At 36.8% G+C, this 10,260-nt stretch overlaps 4 protein-coding genes across 5 annotated transcripts; 2 read left to right on the forward strand and 2 right to left on the reverse strand.

Annotated features, from left to right (window-relative positions):
- Positions 1 to 529: 529 nt before the first annotated feature.
- On the forward strand, positions 530 to 1,714 carry LOC113403560 (TAR DNA-binding protein 43-like). Its single transcript, XM_026644139.2, has one exon. It carries the CDS (start codon positions 712 to 714, stop codon positions 1,621 to 1,623), a length of 912 nt encoding a protein of 303 aa, XP_026499924.1. The 5' UTR covers positions 530 to 711; the 3' UTR covers positions 1,624 to 1,714.
- Positions 1,715 to 3,089: 1,375 nt separating this feature from the next.
- On the reverse strand, positions 3,090 to 5,417 carry LOC113403559 (uncharacterized protein). Of its 2 annotated transcripts, XM_026644138.2 has the most exons (6): positions 5,263 to 5,417; positions 4,328 to 5,177; positions 4,194 to 4,256; positions 3,660 to 3,767; positions 3,323 to 3,555; positions 3,090 to 3,237 (listed from the first exon to the last, which is right to left on the reverse strand). In XM_026644138.2, the coding sequence occupies exons 2-6, from the start codon at positions 5,164 to 5,166 to the stop codon at positions 3,176 to 3,178; spliced, it is 1,305 nt and encodes a 434-aa protein (XP_026499923.2). In that variant the 5' UTR covers positions 5,167 to 5,177; positions 5,263 to 5,417; the 3' UTR covers positions 3,090 to 3,175. The 2 variants fall into 2 exon arrangements, with proteins under 2 accessions (XP_026499923.2, XP_064073380.1); XM_064217310.1 differs by lacking the exon at positions 5,263 to 5,417 and having other exon boundaries at positions 4,328 to 5,228.
- Positions 5,418 to 6,005: 588 nt separating this feature from the next.
- On the forward strand, positions 6,006 to 7,813 carry LOC113403557 (uncharacterized). Its single transcript, XM_026644137.2, has 3 exons — positions 6,006 to 6,501; positions 6,793 to 6,910; positions 7,428 to 7,813. The coding sequence occupies exons 1-3, from the start codon at positions 6,289 to 6,291 to the stop codon at positions 7,763 to 7,765; spliced, it is 669 nt and encodes a 222-aa protein (XP_026499922.1). The 5' UTR covers positions 6,006 to 6,288; the 3' UTR covers positions 7,766 to 7,813.
- A 75-nt stretch (positions 7,814 to 7,888) lies between these two features.
- LOC113403555 (tryptophan--tRNA ligase, mitochondrial) lies at positions 7,889 to 10,048 on the reverse strand. The gene is made up of 6 exons (XM_026644134.2): positions 9,854 to 10,048; positions 9,577 to 9,780; positions 9,243 to 9,482; positions 9,019 to 9,163; positions 8,725 to 8,876; positions 7,889 to 8,236 (listed from the first exon to the last, which is right to left on the reverse strand). Exons 1-6 carry the CDS (start codon positions 9,962 to 9,964, stop codon positions 7,889 to 7,891), a joined length of 1,200 nt encoding a protein of 399 aa, XP_026499919.1. The 5' UTR covers positions 9,965 to 10,048.
- Positions 10,049 to 10,260: the final 212 nt, after the last annotated feature.

The raw sequence follows: 10,260 nt of genomic DNA on the forward strand, positions 1-10,260 counted from the left end.
AAATAACCAGTGTTTATTCGTTTTTATAAATCAGAAAAAAAAAATAGATTTTAATTGATACTTTTTTTTAAATAAATTTTTGAAGTTGCATTTTTGACTTATTTTGAAAAAATCTAAAAAACGTGATAACTCTAAAATGGTTCACTTTTGCATCATGTATATGGGGGTTAAAATTATTGTGAATAATCACCCCTATCACCTCCTAACGGGAATACGTCGAATTACCAATAACCCTGTATATCTTTAGCTATTTTATCTATTCGTTGAGTAATCTTCATTATTCGATCAAATTATTTTTTTGTTCGTATTTAGCATGTTTTTTTTAATTAAAAATTCTAGCTAACTGTGTTATTTCTTTTAAATTTCTTAGGATATTGCTCTAGGATATTTTCATTAATTATTACAATGTAAGTATAACAAAATGCAGCACAAATACTTTTATAGGCTGTGTAACTAAGTTCATAAGCAGAATTGTTACTTCTATATTTTTATAAGGTAAAACTATTTTTATCGCTACGAAAAACGTCACGGTCACGTCATACGTCAAACGTCATTCAAATACTAAATACTATCACAAGTCAGAAATACAAAATAAGTTAATTTTACACAGAAAACGCAAAAGCATTTTTTCAGGAAGACTATTGTCTCCTAACGTTTGATAATGTAAACAACGATGAAGTGTACGAAGGTCGGTGAGTTTCGGTGAACGCGATGTCGATAGAGTACGTGGTAGTAAGCGAGGGCGAGCAAGACGAGCCCATTGAGCTGCCTACTGAAGAAGACGGCTCATTGCTGTTAAGTACAATATCGGCTCAGTTTGCAGGAGCCAGCGGTCTTAAATACCGAGCTGGTGGAAGATTACGCGGACTTCGCCTGGCAGACGATAGAGTCCTCCCGCCTGCTGAAGGCTGGGCGGCTCATCATTATTTCTGTGCTTTTCCGAGAACCGATGCCCCAACACCCACACCTCGGCCGCGCTGCTCAGACCTAATTGTGCTTGGATTACCTTGGAAGACTGGTGAAGAGGCTGTCCGGGACTACTTTGCTGCATTTGGTGAACTTCTCATGGTTCAAGTGAAACGTGACACTAAAACCGGCTTATCTAAAGGATTTGGTTTCATAAAGTTTGCAGATTATGATGCACAGTTACGTGCCCTAGGTCGCAGACATATGATAGATGGCCGCTGGTGTGATGTACGCATCCCTAATAGTAAAGATGGTGGCTCGGCAGCACACCGAAAGGTATTTGTTGGCCGATGCACTGAAAGCCTCACTGCAGATGACTTGCGAGAGTACTTTGGAGCATTTGGTCAGGTGACAGATGTGTTTGTACCTAAACCTTTTCGTGCATTCAGTTTTGTCACATTTTTGGACCCAGAAGTGGCTCAGTCACTTTGTGGACAAGACCATATTATTAAAGGTGTGTCAGTTAATATCTCAACAGCATCACCTAAACGTGAGCGTGGGGCACGATCACAATTGCTAGGTTGGGGTCTGCTGGAAGGAGGTGCTCCCCGAGTGTACAGTTGGCCACCAGATGCGTGGCAACACTCTGCCCACTCTGCTCACTCGGCACACTCGACTGCACCACCTGATGCCAAGCCCTACCTCAAATATGAGTAACAACCCCATTGCCCTCCTTGTTAATAACTCACAGATTTTATATGAAAATAAATGTAAATAATAATATAATATAGAATGATAAAGTTTTTAATTGGAGTTTTCATTCTCTTCTCTGTAATCATTTATTATTAAAGGTGCACAATTTCAAGCTCAAGCGAGGAAGAGAAACAGTTGTTTTATATAAGCTTCTTTGCAATTTTTGTTACTGGTGACTTATCTCAATTCCATTGGATTCTTTCATTCGATGCCGATGAATATGGTGCAAGTCACCGTAGGTCATTTATACTCAACAAATACAGGTTATTTAGGTTGAAACACAACTTGTATAATAAAGTTAAATTCTTAATTTTTTTTTAATCATAAATTGAATTGTTTTATTTTAAATTATAGATTAATTTATTTGGAAAAGTTAATTCATTGAACTTGTTCATAAAAAATGCAAGACACCTTATAACATATTATTTAAGCTTATTTATAAAGAGGTATATATATTTCATTTTTAACCTTCAAAAAGTTAACGGTTATTTTATAATTATGGTAAGTTTTCAAAAACTCAATTATTTTATCTTTAACATTATGCTACCGACTTGAATAAAACTAACTCTTGATCGTATTAAAATCCAGCTATAAATCTCGGATTTCGCGATTGCACTCCATCGGCTTTTCCTTAATGTGCTGTACAAGAATACAAGTAGCCCATAGGTTCATTTCCATTTAAGACAAGAAATTTTTATAATCAGTTATGTCACTTCATAGCCATTAGCCCCAAGGCGCGGGCGCTGTGCGAACCAATCACTTGTACGAACCGCAGTTGCACTGAGTGTTCGCCTGTTACTTTTAAGATATTTACGTTATCACACAATAATAACTATTTAGTTCTAAAATTTCTAAGAAAGTTTAACATAATAGTGTAACGTAATAAAAACTGGTGTTTTATTTTGGATATGTATTACAAGAATGCAAATATCAATCACTTATTACTGTTTCATTCGATATCGAAACAACAATCAACGATAGAAAAAGTAATCAAATGATCTAAATTGTAGAACGTAATAAAAGTAACAAAAAAAGTATTTAATCACGATTAATTTATGTTTTCATTAAGACGAAGACGAGTTATCGCGAAAAAACAAAAACTTACCTCTTTCCTACAAAATAGCGGAGAAAGCTAATAGGAAATCTTGTTCAACAAATTGCGTTCTCGGTTTACTCGCATTTACAAATACCTACACCATTTCATGTGACGTTATGGCTGGACTATATATGCATAATATGAAATGGGTAAAACGCAAATGTAACAACTGAATGCGAAAGAATCAAACTACAATCGTTGTGACTTATTAATAACGGCATATTATTCGTTATAGTAGTCATATTCCCAACCGACACGTGATAGACCGAATAAGTTAATTCGACGTATAAACACTGTAATATAAATAAATAATACATAATTTATACTTATTATCTTTATTATAATTGTAGTCGTGTCATACAGACTAAATTTCGCCTAGGGCACGCTATTTACATTAAATAACTAATGCTTCTAACGTCACTAACGCAGGTATTTGGCCGCCCAATCCACTCTCGCAGCTCCGCTGCCCACCGCGGTCGTCTCTGTAATCATTCGAATCGTATTAACGGCATCGTCTAAGAATGATATCAAACACCTTGTAATATGATATGAAAATTAAATCGATACCTCTATGGGTGCGGAATGCGAGTGGGTGAAAAAGCGCGGTATCAATCCTAGCACCGGCCACATAGCGCGATGTGCCGAGGTAGGCGGCCGCCGCGCCCGGGCCCGGGCGCGTTTCGTCCGGCGCGGCCCCGGCGTTCGGCGCGCCGCCGACGTGCAACGCAGCCAACACGCTGCGCCCGCGTGCTGCTCCTCCGCCGGCTCGTGAGCGACGTGCCGAGTGCACCACCTCACCTCTTTCATGATAAAGTGATAATCTTAGTTTAGAATTGTACAAAATAAATTACTATGTCCTATCAAATATATCTTTTGAAATGTAGTTAACTAGTTAAAGAGATACCCTAAAATGTCGGCAAAACGATCTCGTAAAGGCGTCGGAACCGTCGGTTGTGTCGTGGAATTGATGGCCGGAGGAACTGCGTTTTCCGTCTCAGCGCGAATTCCGCTCCTTTATTAGAATAATTAAAATTATAAGTACGAGTAAGTAGTACAACGGGCTGCAGCCCTGGGGCGTTCTCAATATTATAATATATTTATATATTTTTTACAGATTCTTATCTGTCAAAACAATATCTTCTATCAAACAAATAAAAACGTTCAAATTCAGAAAATGCTTTCTTTTTTTTATTACTCTTTGTTAATTTGTACAAATAATTGAAAAGCTGTTAATTAATCAGAAGTAAAAAAAATATTAGGAACCTCAACTTCTTTTTTGGCCCTGTGCCTCCAAGCTTTTAAGTCAAGTCATGCGTAAGATTCATATCATTTCAGTCAGACAATTTTTATAAAACACGCAAACGATGTTGTAAACAAAGCTCTTATAATGTGGGTCTTTAAAATAGTATTTATGAATATATCATGAATAATTACAAACCGACGTGTTCTTGATGCCGGTGGTGGTAGAACAAGCGTAGCACCAACCGCAAAATAAGGGAATCTGATGGAAAATTATTAATATTGAAATTTCAAACTTGTTATTTCTACTTATGGTACAAAAATTAACTATACCTGAGAGCTTGGGGTGCTGTTGGACGATCACGAGGTGGGTATCTCAACAAGGCAGCGAGAAGAGCTAGAGCAGGAGGCGAAGCCGTCGGTACGACGCGTGTCAGAGGCACGCCTGCACACGTTGGAAAACGAAAGCGTAAAGTTTCAGCAAGCATGTAACCGTCAGGCCACTCTTCGCGTGATGGTGTCCCCAATATTGCGTTGATCTTATACAGTTGATCGATTTCGGAATTTCCAGGAAACAAGGGACGACAAGTATACAATTCCGCCATAATGCAGCCGACTGCCCATAAGTCAATAGGAGCCCCGTAATGTGTATCGTGCAGTAAAACTTCAGGTGCACGATACCATCTAGTTGATACATAGTCAGTATAAGGTGGCCTCGATCGCACTTCACGAGCTAGTCCTAAGTCTGCTATTTTTACCAACTCTGGTCCCACGCACAATAAATTCTCAGGTTTTAGATCTCGATGAAAAAAGCCATGCCGATGCATATGAGCCAGGCCTTGAAGCACTTGGTACAATATATTACGCAGAATTGGCTCTGCAAACGGCCTCTCTGCGTCTCGTATCAACTGATATAGATTTCCACGCATATATTCAAACACAAAATATAAAGTGTCATTTTCTCGGATAACCTCGCGTAATTTAACAATATTTGCATGATTAAGTTTCTTAAGCGATTTAACCTCCCGAAGGTTCATAGCTTCGTCCCAAGAATAATATTTTCGTTTCATTCTCTTTATGGCAACTTTTTCACCGGTGTCCCGTCGCTGCGCCAGTGCGACTGAACCATAAGTACCATCGCCGAGTTGTTGCAGTACCACGTAGCGATTCATTATACCAACCCCTATTAATTACTTGTCTACATTCATCACAAAAAACAAAAGCTTTTTGATAGTATTATAATAATATGCCATGTATGAATTTCTTACCTCCCTCGGACTAACTATATTCAGGAAATCTTTGTGGGATTATATAATATTATTGTTATTTGTGTATTGTACGTTGTTTATAACATACAACTTTAAAATAACTTTAATTCGATACATCTGAAAGTAATGTATTTTATTGTAAATTCGAAGCAGTCATTGTTTCTATGGTGATACATTACCAAATAATGGACGCTCTAAAATAAGGCGCGTCTACACACTTTAGCACCATTAAAAAACTATTTCTTTGTTAGATTGAGCTGATTAGCAAGAACAGTAAAAAAATGGTATCATATTCGCAAACGCATTCGCTGACCCATGCCGTGTAACATTTATGATTCGATGAAATTAAAAAAAATCTCTTTTTTTTGGAGACATTATAGGAACAATTATTTTGCATAAGTAATAAATAGGGCATTACAAACTGGACGTTTATAATAAAAAATTACAAACAATAGATTTTTGTTTAGTTGGCTGTGTCTTCAATTTTCCTGTTAAGGAACGTAGGATCACAGAATAAACATTTTCACATATTGTAGAAAAAAAACAATAGGAACAAATACATATTGTAGCAGATTTTGTCTTTATATTTTAAGTGATTAATTTTGTTTAATAACTCCTTAATAAAACAACAAAATTATAGCCTTAAATATTATTTTTCATAGATATAATAAAATTCCCAAAGACAAAAATTTGACGTCTCTATAGTCAATTAATGACAATAATTATTGTCATTACAAAATACACACAAATCTGACTACTTAGCTAGCTAAACTTGCAGATCAAAATATTTGTGCCTCCTGGCTCCTACTATTGTGTTGTATTTGCACAAGATTAGCATGATAGCATTGACTTTCAACTTAATATTTCGTACTTCATTCAAAGTTTATTAAAATAATATTAATGCTACAGAGAAATACATATAGATAATTGTGTATTTTTAATAACATCAGAATATCGAAAAGAAATTAAATATTTGATTACGGAACACTAGAAAAATTTTAGAGTACCGCGATATGCATCACAGAGATGAGTGGCGTGTTAACTAGGTGCAGAGTTAGCTCGGAGCAACTGCATCTCCTTCTATCGTTTATGGAAGAGCACCGCGACTTCGCGGCGGGAAAACAATCCATATACTCCAGATTCAGCGCATGTAAATTGTGGCGGCTATTAGCCGAAAGGCTTAACGCGGCTGCTGAAGAGTCGGGAGGAGCTCGTAAATCACCTGACAAGTGGTGTCGGGTAAGTGATCTTTAAACTTTGACGTTTCTTTAATTGTGTTATGTGAATTTGTTGTCAAATCTTTAAACACAAAAAATCTCTATATAAAACTATGAAAATCATAACTATGGATTTATAAAACAAATCACATACTTACTTTTAACTGCTGTTCAATTATAAGCAAAACTTTAATTCTATTTTAGCTATTACTTGAGCAATAGCTTTTTTTAAGATGTGAGAAATACTTATTATAATTAACAAAATACTAGTGTAAAAAATTAATGTTTTATTTGATTAATTGGCACATTTCAGTTTTGGGCAGATATAAAATATAAAGCACGTAAGAAGTCAGCAGCTGGTGGAGCACTTGGTGATTTATCCAGTGTTGAAGAACGCTTACAAAATCTTCTTGGTACTAAATCAAGTGACTGTTAGTATTTTTTATCTGTAATCTTGTCTTTTATTTGTCAAGACTCATATTTTCTCTCCCAGAGCCAAACCACTCTTGCCCTAACCTGGTTGACAATCATGTGATTACAGTCGTAATAAGATAATACAGCTAATAAAGTTATGAAATAGTGTAATATCCAGTAAACATTCTTTAAGAAATTATTTTAAAATAATTTGTCTGATTCTTTTTTAATTTCTTTACTTTACTTAAAATATACACAAAAAAAATAGAATACATATATATATATATATATATATATAGAATAATAGAATACAAATAGTAATCAGCCTTGTATTTGAAAGGTTCATTTATAATGCCCTAGATCATGGTCACCTCAGGGTCAGATAGATCAATATATTATTAAGTAATAATAAGGCACAAGTTTTTATCTGCAGTAAATAAATTACCTTCTTCCTTTATTTTTTCACTATATTTATATTAGTTATTAATTATAATTGTATAAACAAACATGACATGATAAAAAATGGTTTAACAGCTGGTGCAGGCACTCGTGGCGGTAGTCACTCGGACGAGGAGCGCAAGCCGGCACTGGACGAGGACATGTATTCGGAGGGATCTGGTACAGGCGCAGCTGACGCTCCGCGTCTCGCTACCGAGGAGTTGCTGGCCGAGGCGGCCATGCGCAGCGCGCTCGCAGCCGAGAAGCAAGCTGAGGCCGTGGCGCAGGCCGTGGAACTGCTGCGCGATCTCGTCGTGCTATTGCGCGAGCGTACTGCGCCTGTCGCGCCTGCACACGCACCCTCCCACGCACCGCACGCACCTCCCGCACCCGATCACGCGCTTGCCATGCAGCACCACCATCATCGACTCTGATCTATGTAGCTACACTCAATCAATATCAATATAGCTATTTAACAAATACCAATGCAGTTTTCATTAATGTACCCCGTCGCACGATCTAAATGACATGTTGATGTAACAGAGTCATCAACTTGATCACGCGAGGCGTAAAGCGTGAGTGTGAACACGAGGTTCGGAAGCGATGGTTGTCAGGCCTAATCTGTCGGCGACATCAGCATACACAACGTCGGCGCGCACGCGAGCTCGTGCCGCGCCGTGCCGCAATACGTCACGTAACAAGTCAGGCCGCGCACGCAACTGCCGGGCGCGCTCCCGGATCGGCGCCAACGCCTCGCACAGCGCGTCACCAACCACTCTCTTGTACTGGGCAGTAGTAAGACCGTCTGCCTCCTCCACTGCCTCCTCGATCAACTTGTCGGAGGCAAGGCAATGCAGCGTCACGAGGTTAGAGACACCCGGTCGCGTATCGGGGTCGAATGTTACCTGTAAAGTTTAAATAAGGTCACATATATTTGAACTTTCACCACAAGTTTGAAATATAGGATTAAATAATGATTAATCAAGGAAAGAAAAAACAGTAAGGATAATAAAAAGAATTAATGGCATAACACAATGTTTTATCATCAAATATGTCTCAATTATCCTGCTAAAAAATTTTTTATGAAGAGATTATTCATCAAAAAAAACATTTTTTGTTTACCTTTCACTATATTTATCAAATGAAAACTACTTTGCGAGGAAGGACAAAGATTACATATTGAGTTTGAAATAAATTGCCATCTGGCATTCAATGGTTGTATATCTTAAATATTCCTAAATAACAAAAGAATTGCACAGAACAATTGCACAGAATTGAATATTAACCTGTGTCTTGTTCTTAAAATTATGTGTATGTAATTATTTTGTACATTAAATCAACAGAGCTTATTTTAATATAATACTTACTCTTGCTGGAATAATGGGAAACTTACCTGTGGTGTGAAGTCTGTGACAGCTTTCCTTATTTTTAATTTAATAACTTCATCAGAATCACTTAGTAATATTCTAGACTTTGGGTCTGAATCAGATTTTGACATTTTCTTGATTGGATCACGCAGACTTCTGACCCGATCACTTCCATCATCTGTACAAGATTAAGTAAAAGTACAAATGTGTCATCAGCCACTACTTTCACACTGTACAAAATAATCACAAATTATTATTAATATAATTGTAATATCTTTATTTCATTAATGGCAAATTTGAAGTCTAAAATATTCTATTACCTGGAAGGATGGGACGTGGTGTGGGGAAAAGTTTCCCAAAACGGTGGTGGAAGGTACGCACAAGCTGTGAGGCCACCTGTAGATGCTGTACCTGATCCGCCCCCACAGGCACATGAGTACCACGATAAACCAACACATCTGCTGCCTGCAACACATTACATAATTTATTTTTTTCCCGATTGCTTGATTCTTTTTTTAAATCAAGTCAATCTGAATTACTGAACCTGAAGAACAGGATAGAGCAACAAGCCAATTGGAACTTCTTTCATATTAGCAGATTTCTCTTTAAACTGTGGTAAGTGAGCAAGACGAGCATGTGTAGCAAGACATGCCAGCAGCCAACAGAGCTCTGCATGCCGAGGCACAGCCGACTGTGCAAATAGAACAGTTCTTTCAGGATCCACACCACTAGCCAGCAAGAGTGCAGTGAGTTCTAGCGAGTTTTCTTGAACTTTACCAGGATCCTAAGTAACAGATAAGAATTTTAAAATTGCAATTATAAAAAAAACATGATAATAATCATTTTTAATACTTTCTTTTAAGAATATAAATACATACCTGTGGAGTCGTGTGCGCATGAAGATCAGCAATGAATAACATGAGGTCATCTCCTTGATCCTGCAGACGAACACAGCGACGCACAGCGCCGAAGTAATTTCCGACATGTAAAGCTCCCGTCGGCTGCAATCCCGAAACGACTCGCCGGTTCCAAACTTCTGAATTTATTATTTCCTTAGTATCTATTTTAGTTCCTTCACGGTCCTAAAAGAATGTATTTTAAAATTAGCTGACATCAAAATTATTTGGTTAATGAAACATTACGTTAGTAACTAACCTTAACTTGATAACTTATATTAGATAAACCACGAAATTCCCATTTTAAACGTCTTTTACAATACACAAACCCGTATTTTGCGAGTGCCATTGTCTTTTTAAAAATAACCATTTTATTTTTGATTATTAGTGTACAAATTAAATATTATTTTTCATACATCTTTCAATTCTTATTCTTAAAATCCATATATATAACAGTATAACTATTAACTATATACATCTAATTATTTATCAAATGACAGGTAATTTGGTTTGTTGCCAATGCAAAACTTAGGAAATGTATTATATAAGTAAATAAGCTGATGACATAATTAAAATGCCTTTTAATATATTTTTTATATATGTGTATGTATTAGTTAATAGTTTTTCTTTTAAATTCGTATATAACTTTTCCGCACTTTCTATTTT

This window comes from Vanessa tameamea, chromosome 16, assembly GCF_037043105.1.
Source record: "Vanessa tameamea isolate UH-Manoa-2023 chromosome 16, ilVanTame1 primary haplotype, whole genome shotgun sequence".
Lineage (NCBI taxonomy): Eukaryota > Metazoa > Arthropoda > Insecta > Lepidoptera > Nymphalidae > Vanessa > Vanessa tameamea.

What these genes read in the sequence shown, in the direction of transcription:
- LOC113403555 (XM_026644134.2), bottom strand. Translation starts at nt 9,964, where the DNA reads ATGGTTATTTTTAAAAAGACAATGGCACTCGCAAAATACGGGTTTGTG. An exon ending in ACCACGTCCCATCCTTCCAG is followed by an intron (nt 8,877 to 9,018) that starts GTAATAGAATAT and finishes AATCTTGTACAG; the next exon opens with ATGATGGAAGTGATCGGGTC. An exon ending in TCACAGACTTCACACCACAG is followed by an intron (nt 8,237 to 8,724) that starts GTAAGTTTCCCA and finishes TAAACTTTACAG; the next exon opens with GTAACATTCGACCCCGATAC.
- LOC113403560 (XM_026644139.2), top strand. Translation starts at nt 712, where the DNA reads ATGTCGATAGAGTACGTGGTAGTAAGCGAGGGCGAGCAAGACGAGCCC.
- LOC113403557 (XM_026644137.2), top strand. Translation starts at nt 6,289, where the DNA reads ATGAGTGGCGTGTTAACTAGGTGCAGAGTTAGCTCGGAGCAACTGCAT. An exon ending in CACCTGACAAGTGGTGTCGG is followed by an intron (nt 6,502 to 6,792) that starts GTAAGTGATCTT and finishes GGCACATTTCAG; the next exon opens with TTTTGGGCAGATATAAAATA. An exon ending in TGGTACTAAATCAAGTGACT is followed by an intron (nt 6,911 to 7,427) that starts GTTAGTATTTTT and finishes ATGGTTTAACAG; the next exon opens with CTGGTGCAGGCACTCGTGGC.
- LOC113403559 (XM_026644138.2), bottom strand. Translation starts at nt 5,166, where the DNA reads ATGAATCGCTACGTGGTACTGCAACAACTCGGCGATGGTACTTATGGT. An exon ending in CCGGCATCAAGAACACGTCG is followed by an intron (nt 3,768 to 4,193) that starts GTTTGTAATTAT and finishes ATTCTAATAAAG; the next exon opens with GAGCGGAATTCGCGCTGAGA. An exon ending in CGCATTCCGCACCCATAGAG is followed by an intron (nt 3,238 to 3,322) that starts GTATCGATTTAA and finishes GAATGATTACAG; the next exon opens with AGACGACCGCGGTGGGCAGC.